The sequence below is a fragment of the Apteryx rowi genome, unplaced genomic scaffold (assembly GCF_003343035.1).
Source record: "Apteryx rowi isolate R43461 unplaced genomic scaffold, aptRow1 scaffold_376, whole genome shotgun sequence".
Classification (NCBI taxonomy): domain Eukaryota; kingdom Metazoa; phylum Chordata; class Aves; order Apterygiformes; family Apterygidae; genus Apteryx; species Apteryx rowi.
In genome coordinates this window covers 873,436-896,030 of record NW_020450263.1, presented here as the reverse complement: position 1 = coordinate 896,030, position 22,595 = coordinate 873,436, and the positions used below count along the sequence as shown (strand labels likewise).

Here is a 22,595-nt window from a genome sequence, read left to right as displayed (position 1 = left end):
TGTTCATGAAAAAATATGGTTAAGGAGCTGTTCTTTGAAAGAGTATCAAGGCTTCATCTGGAATTTCCTATTTAGCAGATTACAATCTTTTCACTGGTCAGGTAACAAATACAGCATTACCCACTCCAGTCTAATGACTGGATTAGACTGACTCATCTCAGGCCAAGCCAGCCCAGGTTTCCTGCACTACAGCTTTACTCTTATTCTTGTCTTCCTGGATAGCCATTTTGTAACTTAAGATTTTTTTATTACTCATCCACTGAGCATTAGAGGACTTCTCTGCATTCCATGACTTGTGACTTGTGACAGACTCAAGGTGTCTGCTTTAGTTTACTCATATATATATAGAAATAGTGATCAATTATTTGGTCTTACCTGTTTCTCATTGAGATGCTTGGTTAGTAATAAACTGAGATCAGCTTTCCAATGAAACTATAATATGCTTTTTTGTACCTAAAATGTGAGAGAAGCTCAATTATGTGTTTCTGCAGATTTGCACAACAAATAGTAAAGATGATGTGACTTAGTGACTTCAGACAGAAACTACATTAGGTAGTTTGTGCCTAAACATAACAGCAATGCTGTGCCTACTTTAGAGAAATATTTTCCTCCCCCTAATCCGACATGTAAAAATCTAAAATATCTCAGAACAGGAAGCGAGAAAGCCAGAATTATCTATTCATTACCTTAGTGTAATAACCAGTTTAGATCAGATCATGACACACAAGTCAGCCTTAATGTATAAAGGTGCTGACCTGACTCTGTTTAACAAATTCTCTTCTACCAGACTTCAATCAATTCCAAAGGATTTTTGAGGCTTAATTAAAAACAAAACGAAACAAAACAAAAAAACCCAGGAGAAATGCAGGCTACCTGATTTAACATTTTCCTCTTCAGAGCCACTTTCTACCCACTGACAGTCACTGGATAGCAATCGATTCTGTGATTCACTGAGTGGTCGAGTAGGAAAGGGCTGGCTGGATACAGAGCTGAAAAGTAAGCAAAGTCAACAGGAATTTTGTAATAGCAGTAACCAATGAACAGTCTAAGCCCTTAAGTGACATATGTCACTTATAGTTCTAATAGACTGATAGACAAAAAATGGTATACTGAGAATGCTACTGCCACATAGTTAAAAAAGAAGCCCAACCAGAACTATCTGGAAATGAGGACCTAATGCTATCTTATCCCATCCGTAAAAGCTAGGCCATTCTCCTGAACATCTTTCTAATGCAAAAGAATATTCTGCAATTTGTAGAGTCCTGCTCTTGTGTAAATTCTACAGGTTATACTGCAGTTGAAGCAACATCTCAGTCTTGTCTTTAAACCCCATAACACCCGATAACCCAGGTGTCCTTGTTGTTGACAAAGACCTTCATCTATAAATTCACCAAACTAAACAGAAGGCTTCTAAAATGGCTGTGTAAACATCCTCAAAAGTTTTACATACTACTATGTCTTTGAATCTGAAGCAAGAAAATACACTGAAGATACAAACCATGCAAATTTGAGAGGATATAAAGTAATGAGCTGAAACATTTCCAGTGCTGAAAACCAGCAGAATCAACAGCAGATCAGCCTCTCTTGGAATCTATGTCTCAGTATCCCTTTTTAAGCAGGCTGGAGGAGGCTAAATGCAAATAACATATACCTTCCTTTTTCCTTATTTTAAAATAAATATTTTTTTCATGAATCATTATTCACTGTTCGCTAGAGCTTTTATGTTTTTATTTTTCTCTCTGGAAAAAGCAACCAACTCTAAGTCCAAAGACAAAGATATGCCAGCAAGCTCTTTATTTTCTGTATTACTCTGTTTTCTTAGAGCCATAGCTTCAGTTTTAGGTCAAAAACAAGAAACAGCCTTTCTGCATCAAGACAACATTGAGTTAATTAGTATTGATTCACCCCATCCTTCTCTGAAGGCTTACAAACTCATTCTGAACCTGACAAGAAGTACAAAGAATTACAAAAATAATTCTGAAACAAGATCTTCTCTGGATGAAATACAAAGCAATACAAAACTAACATTTTAAATGCTCTAGTTACCTTTTGGCAGGCTCATTTTGGCTTGAGACAGTAAGCTGCTCTGGATCCATAATCACCAAACGAGTTGGAAAATTACACCCATCGCCCAAACTAAACCAGAAACAAAGATTTAAATCACCGTTTGTTGTTGACTTAAATGAACTGATCAAGTACCCATGCAAATGGCAAATGCTACAGGTCCAAAGCAATTACTGAGTGCAGCACCGAACCCCAGACTTGAGCAAGGTAGTCCTACCACTAAGCCTCATGATCAGCTAATTAGATTTTGGAGTGCAAGTAATTCCTACCCTGTCACTCAATATGGGCTACGGAGCACAGGGCTAGCCTACATGTTTCAGAAGCAACACAGTGATTCTCTAGATTGTAGCCCTAGTCTTCCCCCAAACCACCGGGCACAGGTAGTCAGATGATCTGGTATTTATACGTCTGGAAGCTGTAGCATAAATAATATTCTGGTGATCAGGCATCATTTGAGTTTAGTTAAGCCTTCTTTTAAAGCAAGTCTAATCAAGCTAAAATACTTTGGGGAAGCAGATTGATCCATCTCCAGTACAGCTTCCACTTTTTTTAATCACATGAAGACTCATGTTAGCTGAGCAAATGGCTGAGGCAACCTAAGATGCTATTACCTCTGCTGTTTACTACCAGACCTCAGTTTAGCAAAATGGTTCACCAGCATTTTAAGCTGGTACACAAACCCCACAAAGCAGTGTTGAAACATGGCACCTACTTTGTTCTGCTAACATTTTGGAGTGGTGGGAGTGGGCAGCAGCTCAGTCTTGCTTCATCAAGCTTCTGTGACGATAGTCTGCAACACCCCTAACACTGAGGGGTTTTAAAATTCACTGAGCTGAGGAATTTTAAAAGTAGTATTTTCCACCATATCAGAAACCCTTTTTGTACTGCTACTTATTTACACACACTTTAAGGCTTTCAATAAAAAAACTGTCATCCACAGCAAAGGGAAAGCTGTCAAGTTTGTTGGGGCAGGAGAGGGTGTTTTTAGACTGTTGTCCTTTTCAATGCAGGTGAAGCTCAAGTATTTGGGTCTCCTCTCTGTTGCTGATTTCTGCTCTATAATTGGATATTAATACTACCAACAAAACATATACAATCTTCAAAACATACTTCTCAAAGGTTTCCAAAATTCCATATTTAAAAGGCCCCTGTCAACGAGGCCCTTGCCTTTGAATGAAAACCCTGTACAGAATTTGCTCAGTTGTCTCCTCCAGAATTCCCACACCAATCTTCAGTGTGCAGGATTTACAAGTAGGCTCTTCAGTTGTGCTTCATTTTTGGGAGAAACAGAAGTGAGGTAAGAGTCATGGAACCAATTTATTCCCCAATTTATTCCCATTCAGATTGAATACCTGGTAAAAATAGGGAGTAGCCAATACTTCTTTTCATCTCCAAAAACCTCCCTCAGATTTTTGCTGCATCCAAGAGAAAAGCCATTTTTATCAGGGCCATTGCGAAATGTGGGTGCACGGAATGTTTCTGTAAAAGAAAGAGCAACATTTCTAAAGGGATGAGGGTGGGGAAAGAGGAATAAACAGATTCAAACTTTTCTATTGTGAAAACAGTATCTGGTAAACTGGAGTCACCTGGATGTCTATTATGGAAAAATTGTAACAGTCACCTGGAGTAATTAGCATAAAAAACCCACAGTGTCAACAACAAAACAATGAAAGGTAAAAAAGTTCACACAGGAGGAATGGTTATCTTTTTCCCTTTACATTTAACATAACGTTTCAGACAGAGCTAAGTAGCATGAGCATGCCAAAGATACCACATCCCTACTTCATTAGTGGCTAGCTCTTTCTTTGGCCTGTACATGTTCTTGAGCAGAAGAACCACTCCTCTGCACAAATAAGCAATTTACCATAGGRCATTATCGTACCAAAGCCCATACAGGATAGCTTTTTCCACTTCTGCCAAGGTCTGAAGTTGAATTAAGAGCATCCCGTGGTATCAGAGAAAGATGAGATCTATTATGTTAGAAACACGGACACACCATCAACTATAGCAAACCACCCAAACAGTTAATGTAGTATTTTTCTAGTCAGTCTGGTTATACACCCTTGGCCAAGAACTGAGGAGATTCATAGCTCTCCCCAGACAAATGGCTTGTCTTTTCACAGTCATGATCAAAAAAAGGAAATAAAGTACCCAGTTATGTTGCACTGACTTTTGGGCAGGGAACACATTAAAATTCCTTCAAAGCTAGAAGAGGGGCTGTGAATATTCCCTAGCTGCAGAGACGTCAAAACAAAAAGATTCACACTACCCTCCCATCAAGCAATCAAGAAAATTCCCTTTTCCCATCAAAACATTCTGGCAGGCTGAAAATAATTTCACTTTCAATTAACCCATTTATTCTTGGGGATGGAAAACTAAGTTCCATTGAAAACTGTAAGATTTTGACTTCTTAAATTGTGGGAAAAAAATGCAAAAACATGTTCAAAAATGTTTTAGCAAGAACTTCAGATATTTTGACTAATGCATTTAACTTGCTTACTTGGTCAACATAATGCCTTTTAGAACAGGCACAGGAATTATTGGCATCTCTTACTCTTGTATATTTAGGAAATGCGCATCAGCAATTCCATTTTTACTGCAGTGCTTTTACAAGTCACTTTCTAATAGCAAGGTCTGTTCTTATTTTACAAGACTTAAGAATACTCCTTGGGATCTGCTTCAAAATGTATTTATACAGAGTAGAGTCTCCATCCGGGTTGGGGCCATTCAGCTAGTATAAGTATTATAACAAAGTAACTGGCAAGCAGTAATTGTTACATACTTAACACTATATAAAAACACAACAGAAATGCACAGTGCTTCAGGGATCTCAAAATACAAACAAAAGAAATCAACATTCATCATCAATCTACACGCTTGGCTCTAGCAGAGAACCCACTACCTAAGTTTTATTCTCCCACATGCCCTGCAACCAAGGATGTTTCATCCATAGTACCTTCACCAAAAATGTTCCTTACTATACAATATTTAAATTTTTTCCTCAAATGTGATGGCACATCCTGTAGGCCTCACATTCCCAGCGACTTGTCAATTTGCTGGACAAGCAACAGTTGCAGACGGCAGGTAACTGACCTATGGTTGATCTGTTTTTGCCAACTAGCCAGCAGTGGTAGCTGAAGAGTGACAGTATGCTGATGAAGAACATGGCTGCCACAAAGAAAAGGAAAAGTACGTGGAACTTTGCATGGGTATCTGGCAATTCATTCTGGGAAGAAAGAGCAAAAGAGATTAACACGTTAATGCTTTTTAGCAACCAATGCAGTATTATGACTAAACATTTCCTTCCATACCCAATCTGCTACAGGTCTTTCCTCTCACTTTTCACAATGAAAAACAGCACAAGCAGGGCTCCCCTTCCACGTTATGTGAAACTGGTGCCTCACAGTAATTAGGGCTGATGAATTCCCCCTTCTGAATTGAGTAACAGGAGTGCACATGCTCATATGTTTGACAACACTGTGTACAATTCACTTCCCAATCTGGTTAGTTTTTGAATTTCCAGAAGCAGGCAAGAAAAAAAATCCCCTTACTAAAAAATGTTGACTGTGCAGCCGCAGCCAGAGAGACACAGGGAAAACATGTCCGAAATCACTGTTTTTGCAGGGGAGAAAAAGCAACAAAAACATCCCAACCCTTTACTGGCAAATTAGTAATACTGAACCTACTTCTGAACTGGTGCAAGGAAAGTAAAAGGGAAATGGCCCAGTCACATTGTGTTTCCAAGACTGAACCTTTCACTAGAGAAGACCAGTTGCCTGGGACTGATCTTCCTTTTGAGGAGCTCTCAACTTCAGGCAACAACCAGCATGTATCTAGCTGAACAAATCTGTCACGTCTGGCCAGGCAAGTTATTCACCAGAAGATCCATATGAAAAATGTTTTCAGTACAACCATCATATAAAAACTAACCTCCTCACCCATATCTGATAGCCAGTTTCACCCCCCAACACAACTATTTTTAGGGTTGCACTTTCAAGAGGCCAATGAAATTTGTAACAATGACTATGCCAGTTCCATATCCTCAAAACCATTGTACTTTTAAGTAGCTGACCTTTAGCAGCATTAGGAAAGTAGAGAGGCTATTTTTATTCAGCATTATAGTTAGCATTATTGCCATTTCTTTTTCCATTAGGTCATCCTATACACCCACTTATCTGAGGCTGATATCTCAAATATATTTTGATTAAAATCAAGTACACAGCTTTATCTATAGCTACTTACATGGCCTGTGTTACATAGGGAACACAGATTACAAGACTCCTTCCTTTCAATTATGCTGCAAACTGCTATCATGAATGACTGGATTTGAAAAATTATAGTAGGAACAATTTTAAAATAATTACATCAATATTGGATTTTACCTTTGGACAATTCTCTGCAGATTTCCTGCGGCAAAGCTTTGCGCAAACAAAGACAATTTATTACACACTAATACTACGTTAAGACAAAGTGTTTGAACACAGCACAGGGTTTGTCAAGAACGAAATGGTCGGTGTGCAGAGGTGCTCTGGGGCGTGCAGGGTTACAAGGCCCATCAGCAGTCTCAGTCCCATTCTCCAAGAACAGGGAGGTGAGAGTACACGAGAGCATATTACCAGCTTCTAAGGCATGACATTTTCTACTGATGTATAAAAGTATTGCTGTATACAAGTACTGCTGTTCATACTTTCAAGTGGTTTGCTCAGCTTGAGCAGCATGACTGCATCAGACACATTCTTTGCCATTTTTTTCCATCATAAGTAAGGTTTATGTGAATACTGGGTACGACATAAACCACTCGGAAAAACCCAGAATACTCCAGAGGTATAGAGCAATGGTTTATAAATTACAAAATCATTCTGACTTCAGAACATATCTATTATCATTAGAGGCACTTTCAGCCAAGACCATAAAAAATAAATTCCCATTCTTTGCCTAATTTTCTTTGTTAAAAAAAAAGAACCCATAAATACCAGTACTGTTTTCTTCTTCCCAATATYCTTCAATATTGAGATTTGTGTATGGGATATTCATACCTGAAATTAAACCAGCACTTAAGAAAACAAAGGAAGAAAGGGAACTCTACCTCCAAAAGGAAAGCTTAGTTTAAATTAGATTTTAAATTCTACACTTTATATTTAAATGGTGAGATTAGTCATCTTAGCTAACATGCTAACACTTAACAAATCTGTTTCAGACAAGATGTATGGCTATTAAGCTGAGCAGAAACCCTAGGGAGAGCCTGAGCTTTTAACATGGAGTCTGGCATAGATTAACAGCATTTTCAAAAATGCTGGCTTCCCTCAGGTCATTCTAGAGCAAGCGATAGCAGAGTCCAGCTCTCTGAACTGACAGCTAAGTTCAAGTTCCTCATCTACTACTTTTTTTTTTTTTTTGGATATAGTTTTATTTAGACAATTTCTGTAACAGCCCCTCTTCCCCACCCTAGGAACATAAAGTGTTTTGTGATTCCTTAAAATCAAGGCTAGCAAAGGGCATACTCCAATTGCTGCTTATTCCTGGCCTCCCTGTTAAAACTACTGTGACTTTTCCTACTTCAGAGCACACTGCAGTTTCCTGGGAAACATGATTTCCAGAATAATTTTTGTAACTTCTTGATGGCATAGATATACCCAAAGAGTCAGGCTTGCTAATGCAACACCAGAGTTTGCAGTGTACACAAAAACAAAAAGAATTAGAGCTTCCAGGTTCAGGCATTTCACTAGATAACTGTAAAGAGAAAGACCATATATAATGGGAACCTAAAGTACTTCTAAAGCATTAAAAATTTTATAGGGCTCTTTTGGAGCTCCATATTCAAACAAAATAGTCCTCTATAAAGAATTCTCAGGCCAGCCGGCTTTGAAGCTCAAAAGAGAAATAACAGCTTAGCCTTTATGTAAGCAGATGCCAGACAAGTAAAAACTGTTTCCCTTGGCCATTTTAAATCATCATTATACAAAAAGCACACATTTGTGTGTTCTAGTAGTATCTTACATATTTGCATTAATACTATAATCAACTTTTAGGTCAGAAAATAAGGTTACTTCAGTTGTATCTTCCTATAACGGTAGCTCTGTTACCTAAAGAAAGATTTTTTGAATTGGTCATGCGCGATTAACTTGCATGATCTCCAGGGAGCATCTACCACTTCTGACCACGCAGTTTCAGCCACTGGTTGTAAGTTCTTGAATGACAGTTGGGGAACTCGAGTGAAAAAAGGCGAATTCCTTCCTGGAGAACGGTGCAGATTTTGAGTGCATATCACAGCCTTACTCACAGTTGTGTTCTAGCAGCACTGCTAGCTCCATGTGCCACAGCATGTGTAAAGGGAGTGAAACCTCAGGTGTTAGTTATTTCAGATCCTCGTGCTCAGTGGCTGCATGAATGCAGAGCTTGCTGGTGAGAGAGCTCCAGAGTTTAGAAAGGGAAGCGATTTGCACAACAGAATTTGGGCTGCTTAGCACCCACAACAGACAAAAGCCAGCCACTGTTCGGAAAGGTTCTTTACAAACTCCTTCACAGAGTCATTTGAACATCTCACTTAAAGAAGAAGAAAAAAAGAAAGCCAAACGTGAAAACCTTGCTGTCAGAGTTTGACTTGTTACTCATCTTTTAGTAGCTTGGTCTAGCTTAATTCTAGAAAAAATTCAGAACATCTGGCACACATTCTTCTGTATTCTATACTAAAGGACCAACTTGTAGCTAAGGACCTGGAATTGCTTTTTTGAAGTACAGCCTGAGTTTTTCAGAAGCCTGTGCCATCCGCCTCAGAAGACATATCACATCCTTGAGTCAGCTATACTCAGGATTGCCAAAACAATTTAGAGGACACTGAAAGGTGCTGAAAAAAATGGAAAATATACATGTTTCAAGGGGGAGGGAAGATAGCAAGAATGCAAGTGGATACCAACAATACAAATATACACTGGAAAGTACTACTGTGCACTAGGTAAGCAAGGCATCAAGGACTGTGATTCCGTGACTGGGCATTTAGCCAGTGCTGGTGTTTTTGTCATACACATTTTGTTAAACTGAGCTTTTATCGCCTCATCTCTGACAATTGCCTAGGTAGAAATGAAACTTTCATGAATACAGGAAAAGGAGTCATGAGAATAGAAAAAGGAGTCATTCACATTCCCCTGATCTACAAAATGGATTTTAACACCCACATCAGAGTATAAGCCTGTGGTAAACATCTGCAGCCAGCACGGCTGCCCCGTCATTGCATGAATGGTATTAACATCTTTCTTCAGCACTTCTGCATAGAGCATGAAAGATGCAATGTAAAAATCTTGCATGTACATGTGGGATACACAAAGTTTTCCTTCAACAAAAGAGGTAGCTGGGCATCTCTCACAATGTTTGCAAGTATCTGCATGTGTGTTGTGTCTATATACAAGTATTATCGACATTGCAAAACCCTGGATTGCTAGTTTGTGTAGTTAGCATGTACATCTTTACAATCGCATTATTGCAGATTCTGAAGTGATCAAAACTATACTCCCTAAAAAGCAGTTCATTGTCCATCCCAACACTGTATATCTACAGCAGTTTGGTGCACATTTTCTCTGAAAACATTTGTGAGGAAGCAAAAAAGAAACACTAACTTCTGAAGGTAGACTATAACATTTCTGAGAGTTAGGCTTTGTGGGGAGGGGAAATCTAGAGAGCCCAAATAGAAAAAATGAAAAGTTATCTGTCTGACGCTGTAGCAAACAGAAAACTGAATATCAGCAGTATATGAAAGCAGTCTACAGACAGCACGCAACAGCAGTACACTGCTCTAATCTTGATACAGTTGTAAAGGGAAGCTTTGAGGAGTCTATTCTGCAGTCAACAGCACTTGCCTAGAAGAGCTTCTACATACTACAGTCATACTAAATTTTGCAAGCCTACACAACTATGGCGCTGCCACCTCTTTCTGGAAAGCTACTTTAGCTGATAAGATCATAGCTATTACGATTAGCTGTGTGGAACAAGTGATTTAATACAAGTAAAGTGAGTGGGAGTTCTACTGGAATTGTAAGACCATGGCATTACAAAATTCTGTTTTGGAAGTAATTGGGAAATGAAAGCAACAAGTGCAAGCACACAACTACATTTTATAGCGTCATATTCCAGAAGTAGCCCATTCTTGCAGGAAGCATTTAATCAACTGAATCATTAAAAAAAACCCTCTTAAGTTTACTTCCTCTGCTCAAGGGTCCACTTCAATATTTTGTCCAACGGGCTTTGGAATAGGCTTGCTGTAAATGCTGGTAGTATTAAATGTTCATTGTGGTCAGATGTCCTGGGGACTTTCACTGCAGTAACACTTATGAAGTGAGGTGACAAGCAAATTCATTTTCTTTGCTCAAGCACTGACTGGTAAATATGTAGGAGCGCATCTACAATTTCATTAGAAATTGCATACAAAGCACTGGAAAGCAGCCAGGCAGATGTCTGGGAGTGGCACAATCACAAATTAAAAAATTAACCATTTACAGTCAAGCAAGACTGAACAGCAGAATCAGACCATTTCATTTGGCAAATGTGTGAAGCCACAATTACGACTGATAAATATATTTATAGCTTTCATCTCACACAATACTGAAAGCTCAGTTCCCACTGAGTTCTTTGCTCTCCAGTGACAGGCAGCTATACAGAACTGAGACTGAGACACAGCACTTTGGCAAATCAGACCTTAGGTGAAGACCTTAGGCTTAGATGAATATAAACACAACGTACTTTTTGCACCATTTGCCTTACCCATCTGATGACAACTGTTTCAAAGTACAGCTATTCTGAATACATGATGAAGCTTCTCTAACCTTGACCTGGCAAAATCTTTTTGGTCCAATAATGATTATTTTTATAGCTATAGATAATTACTACTTTCCATAGCTATCCAGAGAGCAACCAGCATCTAAGAAATATATGCTGTTATTAACTTTAAAAGATGTGATGGACAGCCTTCCACTCACAGTGATTTTTCCCATGCTAGTTAATGTAGCTCTTGGTTAAGAGAATTAAGAGAAGATTCTTTTGTCTTAAAAGACAAGAAGGAACAGTATAAGGTTTCAGAGATGAAAGGGAACAACACCAGAAGACACTCTATTCAGCCTGGAACATAACTAGAACAAAACTGATAGGAGGAACAACACTGATGTACACGGATGCATATACTTCACATACATGTATCTTTCTAGAGATAATAGAATAAAGGTGTATAGATCATTTGACAACTGGTAATAGTTGCAAGGAAGATCGATATTATTAATATTGTATGTATCTTAATATTCTACCCATATCAGATCAATAAAAGCCACTAATATGAAGCTCAAATACTTGTATATAGGAACATCAAATCAGAGACTGGTGAATTCCCAAGTTCAGCTGCCTTATCTGATAGCAGAGTATCCATAAAGAGGTTTAAGAAGATACAAAATTGTTATTTATATCTGACATTTTTCAATATTTTTATATATACATGTGTGTATACATACATATATATATACACACACATATATGTAATTGTTTGATAGAGCTAGTTGTCTCTCTATATCTACATATCTATATCCAATAGTTTCAAAAAAACCTGAGCTGTGCCACTCAGTTTTGATGGAGCAGAGAAATTGCACAGTGTCCTCATTGGAACTTCTTTTCCCAATTACTCATCCAGGCCAGTGTAATACATTCAATTCATTAAAATTCAGAGGGTTCTCCTGCTTCAGTCACCTCAACTGATACTGTTAATGGTAATGAACTATGAAACAGAGTAAATGGTGAGTGACAACATGCTGATGTAGCCTTCAATAACACATGCAAGATTAAACAAACAACAAAAAAGTCTTAGAACTTACTGTCCAAAACTTTATGAAGTACTGCAAGACTGTAGCAGCAACAAACAAACAGTACAGTAAGGAATACATTAAAAACAGCAGGAAGAATTTGTAGTTAGAAAATCCCACACAATTATTCACCCTAGAAGGAGGGGAAAGAGAAAAAGGTTATTATGATATAAAAAACAAATAAAAACAATACATTCAGCTGTTTTTGCAGAGCATCATAACACTGTGCATGGTGTTATCAGTATGTCCAAAACAGGGTGGCACTAGTTTTTCAGAAGCATTTTCGGCCACCATTTTGAGCAAAGTTTCTTCCCTCAGGCCAAGTGATCTGGGCCCTCCCATAAATTTTGCCCCCACAAGAAGTTCTACAGGACAAGCCATGAGCTAGCAATGCGTATGATACATACAGTCTGTATAGGAAGCTTCTCACGTACTAGGAACTAACTGCAGTCCTTGCTGAAGATAATACAAGTCTCCATCAATTTCTGTGGATGTTGCTTTGGTCGCAAAAAGTCCTTCAAGTCAACTACTGATAGCAGTATTTTTGTAATGACGATAGGTAATATTTTTATTGGTTAGCAGTGAATACAAATTGCAAAAGAGTAACTGTTTGAGTGGATCTTATCTACCATAGATCTAGAATTGGAGAACTGAATTTCACAGTGCAGTAGATACCTTCTCTCCTGATAATAATACCAAACTAACCAAAAGAAAGAAATGTCATTTTTCATAGGTCTCGTTAACTGTTTCTCTGTATAAGGCGAGAGTGCATGAGTTGGGTTACTGGGCTTACAATTCTAAGTTGCAAAACACATTAGGAAAAAAAATATATTTACACATATCAAAACCTCAAGAAATTCTATGAATATCAAGTTTTATTTAAAATTTACATTTGTGAAGCAGCATGTAGGATCCAGTTCATTATATGTCATCACATTATACTGATCTGTTTTTTATTTTCCTAAACTTACCATGGACAGTGATGGTCCATTTTTAGCACGCATCTGAAAGAGAGAGGAGATAATTTCCAGTAAGTTAAAGCAAAAAATACATTTACTTTCTAAGACATATGCTTTTAGTTTCTAAAGGTTTTTGGTTTGGTGGCGTTTTTTTTAATTTAATTCCCCTCATTATGCCAAGTTTCCATATTACAGAAGCCATCCTCTCACCCAAAAGGACTAAGTGAGATTCAGAAGAATCAGGATGAGCTTCAAAATTCAACAAGGGGAGAATTACTGAGCAACAATTAAAACATGTTATTCATAGTTCATTAAGCCACACTAGTCTTACAAGCTCACTGAGAGAAAACAAACCCTAAAACAAACCCTTTGGAGCTGTGTGGATAACGTATGTTAGCCCGGCATTCACTTCAACTAAGTCTACCTTAGGGCTATTTTTGCTACCTGCTTGTTGTTTGTTTTTCAGAGTTCACTGAGGAAAAGAAAAGCACAGTAGGCAATCTGAATAGTCTCTTTTCACCCAGCTACAGTGTAAGGACAGAGGCTACTCATTTCAGACAGACATTCACTGTATTTCTTAATAAATTTGATTTTAGCCAAAAGATGTTTACTTCTTTAGTTAGCTAGATTTCCGTGAGCTCAGCCTACTGAAGTCTCACTCACAGACTCAGTCTTCAGTGCCCTATAGATTTCTCTGATGACTCAGAATCAGGCTAATGTCTTTGAAATGTCTAAGGCGTGTAATTCTGCAGCTCTTTGAAATAAAGGGTTTTACCAGTACTGGTAGCAAGTGCGTGTTTCAAAGATGGAGAAGCAAGATACAGTAAAAGAGAGTTCTATAATAAGCATTTGCTGGCGCTGGTGTCTCAGACTTGTCTTTAATTTCAGTCACTGATCCTTTTACATAGGCATTGTTTTATAAAGCTATAAGCACATTTCCTAACAAGTTCTGCCACTTCAGTCTATGGAACTGCAATAATAATATTGCACCAACAGGAGGAATTCTGTTCTTTCCTGAAATCCAGGTACTGAGGGGCTGAGAGTGGAACAAATAGTAAAATCAGCTGTTATGCAAGGGCTGACACACATAAGACATGAACACAAAAAAGTGATGACTGGAGGAGAGAAAGAAAATCCATCATTTTAGATTCAATAACTTACATGTCACATGCAGAACAGTGGTGGCAGCGGTCAGGTTTGATTAGCTGGCACCGATCACAGTATCTGATGGCTGCATTCAAATGGCAAGGGTCAAGTTGTTAGAACTCATTTAATTTTATGAATTTTTCCCCTTCTTAACATAAAGAGAATCTTAAAGAGTTCACTGCCTCCTGCCCCAAACACCTGTTTTCACAGACCTTCATGTGCCTACTCTCATGCAATACATACTTTTGTCTGGAGTTTTTTGGAAATGTAACACGCACAAAAAAATAGTAGTTTCATCCATTACTATTGTATTGAGCCTGTGTCTTAACTTCTGCTTTTTATTTACTATCTGGCTCCTCAGTTTTTCCATCCCTGATCCTCTGGCACTGATCCCCTAGTACTTGGTTTCCTTCTCCTCTGGACAGGGTATCCAGGCATCCCATTGTGAAACTCCCTCCTTTCATTAAGCCAACTTTCAGCATTAGCTTCCTCTGTCTTCTTCAGCAGATAGAAAAGATCTAACAGGCTGTTCAGTAAGTTAGCTCTCCCTCATCCTTTCTGGATATTTTTAAACAAGGCTTCAGGCTCTTCTCAATGGAAATTTGACGCCAGTGCAGGCAGTTCGAAATGAGAAGGAAAGCCAACATCTACAGCTAAGCAGAACTGTGAAAAGCTGGCAAGAACTTCCCAGACCACTCCAGGAATTTAAGACTGGGATTCCSTCAAAAGGGGGTTTGTATTCAAAAAAGCCAGGTGTCCTTCCACTTTGTTTGGAAAGTCACAGTCAAGTTTGGTAATAGTTATCTTGAGCAGTTTATGTTTTGGAGAAATCTACAGCATTGCTAGTTTCAAGAAAGAGAAACAACTATATAAAAATAAATATAAGCTATTTTTTTAAATCTACATATGTGTAAGACAGCGGTTTCATAGATCATTCTTGTATTAGCTGGAATAACAATGCTTATAAGGGCAAATACAGAAATAGCTCACAACAAGCTATTATTTAAACAGCTCTGTACTGAATGATGGGATTGAAATAACATTTATTGGTTCTTAAATTCTAGCCTTAATGATGAACTTTCTACTCTCACTGAACTGACATAGCTCAGAAAGAGAAGTTTAAAGTGGGATATAAATGACCGTAAATTTGAGTAGAAAGCTGAATTGTAATCTATTTCTAGCTGTATTTCTTTGTTGTATTTATTTTTATAGCCAGAGTGGGAGATAAATATTGTCATCTGTCTGCTTACTGGAAGAAGATGTTGTTTGAGAAAGCTTTTCCAAGTGCTGGCTGCATGTTGAGATCTACAGACAAAGGACTCTGGTTTCTCATGGGGAAAACACAAGGTCATGGCCTTTGCAGTATGTGTTTAATAGATTGTTCATTCAGTAACAACAAATGAATCCCACTGAATTAATCTCGCAGCTTTCAGAGAGCAGAATTATCTTTGTATCTCACCTCTTGACGCTGTTGTCGTATAGATAGGCAAGTCTTTAGCAGCTCTTCTCAAAATTTCCTGCTGGGATTCTGGTCTCTCTTCTTTTTCATATTGTTCTTTATCAGCTTTTGACAAGCAAAACTGTGAGGGRAGGCAAAAATGGGAGGAGGAGAAGAGAATAATTATTACTTTGTGTTCAACTCAAGCTCTAAGGAAAAGACCCTATGGATCTTAATCCTATCTCTTTGGACAAACTTCCAAAACAAACATGAAAAAGAATGCTACTAAGTTACAGGAGATCCCCAAAACCACAACGGGAAAGGACACAATGGTCCTGGGGATATCTTAAAGAGAATCATCTTTGTCCCTCTTCCATATCTTTTCAGTTTCCCTTTGCAACGCAAAAGCCAGAGATTCAAGGGAACGTTAAGAAGGTGAAAACCTTCCTTGAACTCATGATGAGCATAAAATCTAAATGATCCATGAACCAGCGGAATGCACAACAGTCCTCTGTTGCCATAAGAGACTGAAGTTCTCCTACCCACCATCCTGCTGACTTAGAAAAGGGTTCAAGCCAGAGGAAGAAAGGGGTGGGAGGGCAAGGAGCAACTTTTCACAGCTGCAGCACAGAAGTTGAATGAGTTTAACTGGAATTTTTACTTGGGAGTAGTCAAAACCAGTCTCAAAATCTGTTAGCTGTATTGAGAGCAACTTCAGCAAAGCCTGTGGAATTTCAGGGAGAGTTACAATCCTGAATTAAGCATAAGCAGCATTCCTGTTTAAGCCTTGCTGAAAAGTAAAGGTTTAGCAGAAGAAGCCACAGAACTTTTACTCACTTCTGAAACACTAATTTTTGTATCCACTGAAATTATAAGCTTTACCATTAAGTCCCACAAAAACCAATGTACTGATGAGCCCCTGTGGAATGGTGTCAGCATAAACTGAACTCACTATTTCTCTGATATTTTCTGTTCTGAAGCACTTTTAAACTCTGAGCTTCCAGCAAGGACTACAAGAGCCCTTTTTATGAGCAGACAGAGACAAAGTATTCATGCTGGTGAACGGAAAATGCTGTGTCTGCAACTGGAATGAAAATTGGCTTAATGTGGTTTAATAGGACCATATTTTCCTACCAAGAACATCTATACAATTAGTTCATGTGGATTTTCCTCTCATCCTGTACTTTTTCCTCTTCAGGATTCTAGTTGGCTGGCCAGCAACAACAAAGACCCCGTTTACAGCAAAAGAGGAAGCGGTAACACATTGCTCTGATTTCGCTGTGTTATTTCCTAATATAGAATGCAGACAACTCACCCCATGTCCCAGGGAATCTAGATAAGAGCATGTTACATATTTACATATATACATTCCAGCTATTGCGCCTGCCCAGTCATTTAAGGGTGAAAGGAGAAACACTGCCCCTTTTATTGGGCATGACTGGCAGGGTTTGGGTTGCAGGGGTGATCTGTGTGGGAGGAGGTCATAAGCTGCCCTGTCACAGCCAGTTCCCCCAGCTCTGTTCACAGATGGAAACAAGCCACCGTGTGCCAAAACTTCAACCAGAGGAGCACACAGTGCCTCTTGTCAAATGTATTCAAGGAAGGGCCATAGCTGCTAGGAGCTGGAGATGGCACAGCAGGGCACACGTGAGAGAAAAGAGGGCACAGCAGGGACGTCTCTGAAGGGAACGYAGCCCAGTGAGGAGCCATGCTGGAGCAGGGACACCTCTGATAGGAGTGCAGCCCATGGAGGACCATTACCAGGGCAGGGACACCTCCAAAAGGACTGTGGCCAATGGAGGACCCACGCTGGGGCAGTGGAGCATAGGAGGCAGGGAGCAGCAGGAAGAGACTGCCCAGCTGCTGACCCCAACCTCCTGCACTGCCTGGCGCCTCACTGAAGGGAGGGAGCACAACATGTGGCAAAATGAAGGGCAGTGGAGACTAGGAAGGGGAAGCTGAGCGGGGGGAAGGGCATCTTCTTAAGTGTTCACTTAATTGCCTTCTTTGCTTCTCAATACCCAAACCAGTAGTTAAAAGCCTACATTAATTGACAATAAATTCAGTGAAAATCTCCAAATCAAGACTGCTCTACCTGCAACAATAACTGGTGGAGAATGCGGGCAACACCCAAAGCAGRCACGGGCTGGGACTGGAGTAACTGTAGTGACTTTGAAACTCTGGAAGGAACCTTGGTTCTGGTATTGGGAATTTGTGGTGTTTCGCTCTGGCAGAAGCAGCGTGCCCATTGTGTTTAGGGGAATAGGGATGAACAACGTACAAACAGCAGAGAAACGGAGAATCTGAGGCGACCGGAGAGAGCTCTTGCCAGATGAAAAGGCAACTGGGAAGAAATGGGACGGCCCTGCTCCAAGCTCACGGGTCTCCATGTCCAGGATCTAAGAGTGCTAGCCTGGGGGCTGCAGGGACTGTGACACCCCTGGAGAAGTGTGCTGCGGGGTGCATCGGGCTTATGATGTGCTCCCAGCAGGGCTCCAGATAGCCTGGAACCACTTAGCAGAGCTGGGGAGACAGCTGACTGTCAGAGCAACAGGCTGCTGATGGTGGCGTTAACCAGTGCTCAGAGGAAAGGGAGGTCCCTGGTCAGCAGTGAGCAGCTCACAGTGCCCAAGTTGCCACACCGCAGCTAGATGCCAAGCGCCCGGGCAGCTGCAGGAATGGCCACAGGCTGGGAATGATTGCCCTGGGGGGACCCAGCACGCAGAGTGAGAAACTGAGGACTTGGGTTATGAACTAGAAACGGAGCCCTTCAGTTAGGGTGGTTAAGCAGAGCTATGGAAACAGGAGCACTGCCCCTGAACGTGACCACTCAACGGCACTTTACTCAAAGTGAACCTAAAGAAACAGGGGACACCTACAGCCACAGTGCCATGGATGCCCCTGCAGAGGCTACGGCAGCGCTTGAAAACTAGAGCAGCTGAGATACAGCTGATGGCTCAAGAGAGCATTGCTTTGGTGAGTCTGGGGCTTATGCCACTTTTAAACGCTGCCCTGCACAAAGGAGGGAGGCTTTGGCATCAGCTGCTGGAGGGATATGTGGAGCAATGGCCCAGTCCTTCAAGTGAGATACTCCTGTGGAGGGAGTGGGAGAAGGAGGTAATTGACTGCAGTTGCTTGGACTGCTAGAGTGTGTGGACAGGCAAGGGGGAAGGGACTCTAGAAAGATAGTGATCACTCATGCCATGGCCCAAAAGCTCTGACAACCAGGCCCCTCTGGTATCACCTGATAAGATGGTGGGATGCCCTACTGATCAAGTCATGACCTGTATCTTCAGTCTGGGGGGTACAGGTGTGAGATCAGCAGCATGGCTGAGAATGATGCAGAGTCCAGTAGTATGGTCAACCTTGAAAAAGGTGTCAAGAAGGGCTGAAAATTTTCCATGCTCTTGCCCYACAGATCAGAACTTATGGATGTTGCTGAAGGAAGAGGGGGAGGATTTGATGAAGTGGTGCAGAAAGGAATTGCAAGGGCAGGGGAAAGGTCAGAGCTCAGTTAATGCTGTCAGAGGGTGCAGAGCATGCTCCAGTCCCTTGGTGCATCCTTTCACTCCCCTAGTAAGGAAATGCTCCCACTGCATCAAGTGAACAGTCTTCACTACCTATTGTGGGTATGGAAGAAACCCTAGAGTGACTGGAGTCGTGAGCCTACTGGTACCTCCAATGGTGATGGTACTTGCTGCTCATACAGTCCTAATCATTGGTTTGTATGCTAAAGCATAGTGAATATTCAAACTGCCAGAATGTTCCTGGCTGTGTATTTTGCAGGGACAAGGCCTGAAGTGTGTAATAACAGTTCAGAATATTATGATGTCAAATCTAATAATCTAGTCTGTGGAGATAAGGGGTGGAGTTTATAATAGATATATGTTCAAACTGTTACAACTTTCTTGGTTTTGTGTTTTGCAGGGGCAAGGGGTGAAGTCTGCAATACATTCATGTTCAGTTTGAGCAGAGGCACCATATGCTCCTCTGATTGGTTGAAGTTTTGGTACATGGTGGGCTGTTTTAATCTATTACAGAGACAGCTGGAAATGGCTGTGTCCTCCACAGGGCAGCTCATGACCTCCTACAATCAAAACTCTAACTTCTATGCCCAATACATCCCTTTCAAATCATCAGAAATCAGGATCAATCTAGTAAAATGCTGAACTTGAGATTCATTCTTTGAAGTCATCAGCAAGAGTTTTTATATCTGTCTCTAAGCTAGATGCTTACTCAACTATGAAAACTGGAGATGCTCACATCAAAAATGTAAGACAGATAAGAAACATCATGCCAGCTAACAGCAGTGCAATATGCCTTTCCCCTATTGCCTCTTGTGAACCTGCTAGGTGACCAAATGCCTGTCCCATGACCTGTAATCAATTAGAAGTTGCATTAGACAGGAAATACTACTTCTAGAAGACATTTCTATGGTAAACTATTAACACACAGAATAGAAACTAGGTCACAAGAATTAACTTTTTGAATTTGTCCAAGTAACATAACATCACTCCAAAAATCCTGGACGAGGATTTCAGTTTCCCAAAGCTATGTTTCTGTTCTTATTTCAGAAATCAATAGGGTCACAAGACCATAGCCTCTTTGGACAATGGCAGGATATGTATGTTCAAAAAACATCAAAAGTTGTCTATTACCACATTGCCAACAATTTCCAATGAGGTTCCAGTAGTTCTTATTGAAAACAGAAAGAGTCCTTTTGTTTCCTTCCTCTTTCTGGATCTTGCATAATGTTGATTGTTCTTTCTTATGACAAATGGACAGGGATTACACTAGGACAACAGCAGCTGCAGAATCTTTTTTTAGTTCAATAGTAAGATCACAGGATGCTATTTGTTTTGTGAGAAGACCTAATTTAAATAACTAAAAATATATACGTTAACACTCTAATACAATGGGGAAATTCTGAAGCCAGGTTTTGTTTTTAAATAAAACCAGCGTAAATTATTTACTGGAACATGAACAGAGGGGACTTTACCAGAGAAAGAAAGGAGTGTTTTCTGAGAATTATTTTTAAGATAGCTGTAGAAGAAAATTATATATATATTAAGCCTGATTTCTGCTCCACACTTAAACTAGGAAATATTCATTATGTGCCATATGCCCAAATCATCCCTTTAATGCACTGAATATGGAAATCTTGCTACAACATTACTGTAACTACAGTATAGATATTGTCAGAAGAAGGTATCCATTATTAAAGAATCCAAGTAGCCAGTAAACATTATTAGACATCAGCTTTACCAGCAGCCTAAGTTCACACAACTTTACAAGATCTGGAGTAACACAATTCCAATCACATTTTAGTTGGCTAACCTGCCAAACATTATCATTTGTCTACAGAAACATCTCAGAAAAAGCCAGACACACCACGCTGGAGACAAGCTCCTCTGAATTTTCAGGTTTAACACTATTCAGTGCTACTCTTTTTGCTTAGTTAAAGAGTACAATAGTCTTTTACTTTTTTCAACTTAATATTCTGTAGCTTTCTAAGGTAAAGATATCTAACACATAATTAGGCGCTGCAGAGCAGTGTTTGCTTTTCCATAGAAGCATGTTTTTACTTCCTTACAGAAATGTTTAAGGCTAAGACATTAACACTGATAGTCAGTCTTGCCAAAAATAGAATGAATGTGCAACCCCCACAGAGCAACCAAAACCTCTGTTTAGCGAATTTAAAAGCTTTATAAAACTGAGGAATAATTTTTAATTTGGTGCCACTATTTAACCCCTATACACAACACCATTAGAGAAAATGGACAACAAGATAACCCATCTCAGGGTCACTGCAATTAACACCATTCTCTTTCAAAACAAAATTTCTTATAGTCATCATGCATCCTTTTGTCATTGTGTAAAGCCCCTTTATAAATTCCCTTCTTGGTTGTCACTGAACCTTAACTCTTGATTTACTACTAAGCACTTCAGTCCTTCAATTTATGAATATACACTGCATTACTAATTTTCTTACCCCTAAAAGGTCAAAATTGCCTATAATTGAAATACAAAAATGCTGTCATTTTATTTGATTTATTGGTTTTAAAAATTGTAGGTGGTAAACAAAATACTGCATAGCAAAGCCCTGCAACCCCAGAACTTTCATATCTTTATTTCATTAGCACATATATGTGAATGTCAAACTTGTGATGAGTTAAACACACATTTCATATAAGATAATGTCACTACACGTGGGATACAACGTTTTCAGAGTAATTTGATGATTTCCATTCATGATATGCTGTCATGCTGTACTATTTTAGATAATGAGAACAGAAAGGTGAATCATGCAGTACTGCAAACAAGTTTCATCACTGAAAACAGTTCAGCTATTTATATAAAAAAAGGGGGGGGGGAAAGCATTAACACTTTTCTAACATCAGATTTACCTCCTTGGAGGGGGATGCGGGAGATGTGAAAATTGTCTTCCAATAGGACCATACAAACATGACAAACGACAGATGAAAAACCACAAGGTAGACAACTGCAATAAAACACAAATAAGAGTTTGGTGAATATATCTGAAAAAAGCAAGAGATAGAAACTTATCTCTGATAAGGACTAAACTATTACACTATGAATCGCCTGTTAAGATTAAACTACATTAAACTTCTGCCTGGGTAGATTTAGCACTCTAGGAGGGCCAACTTAAAAAAAAAAAAAAAAAAATGACAGTTGCTATTCCTCAAGGTGAGTCACTGATAAACTCCATATCTATGGCAATCAAGACATTGGTTCTGAGGACTTCCCTGTTAAGATCATTGTTTCCCCTGCTTAAAAGCTATGAAACAAGAACAAGAGAGATAGGTAAGTGTTACCAGACACATATATTGGGTACAACAGTTGAATACTTCAGAAAAGTGAAAAAACCTTCAATGTCTGGTGAGACACGAAAAAAACCCAACCACCACTACACCCCAGGAAAGTGAACACAAAGAACATCTTAAATGTTCAAGTACAGCCAGCTTACTTTACAACAGAGTCCACCACATGCATTATTAAATCTTCATCTTCCCACTAAATTCTAAACATCATTAAATAAAAAACAATGTTATGGAGTACAATATTCTAAAAAGCCCCATAAGCATACCTTCAGACATACATTCATATACATTATTGCTCGTCTGGACTTCAATT

At 39.4% G+C, this 22,595-nt stretch overlaps 1 protein-coding gene across 6 annotated transcripts in view; it reads right to left on the bottom strand.

The window, feature by feature from the left end:
- ZDHHC20 (zinc finger DHHC-type containing 20) overlaps positions 1-22,595 on the bottom strand; it is a 39,313-nt gene that overhangs the window by 7,346 nt on the left and 9,372 nt on the right. For 5 of the 6 annotated variants that reach the window (XM_026073722.1, XM_026073719.1, XM_026073721.1 and 2 more), the window contains 10 exons: positions 21,848-21,942; positions 15,462-15,582; positions 14,018-14,087; positions 12,869-12,901; positions 11,910-12,030; positions 5,158-5,290; positions 3,417-3,543; positions 2,047-2,136; positions 874-989; positions 376-453 (listed from right to left, as the gene is read on the bottom strand). In XM_026073722.1, coding sequence (XP_025929507.1) covers positions 416-453; positions 874-989; positions 2,047-2,136; positions 3,417-3,543; positions 5,158-5,290; positions 11,910-12,030; positions 12,869-12,901; positions 14,018-14,087; positions 15,462-15,582; positions 21,848-21,942 — 944 coding nt within the window. In that variant the 3' untranslated portion in view covers positions 376-415. The remainder of the gene's footprint in view (positions 1-375; positions 454-873; positions 990-2,046; positions 2,137-3,416; positions 3,544-5,157; positions 5,291-11,909; positions 12,031-12,868; positions 12,902-14,017; positions 14,088-15,461; positions 15,583-21,847; positions 21,943-22,595) is intronic. The other variant, XM_026073724.1, reaches the window with a different exon arrangement.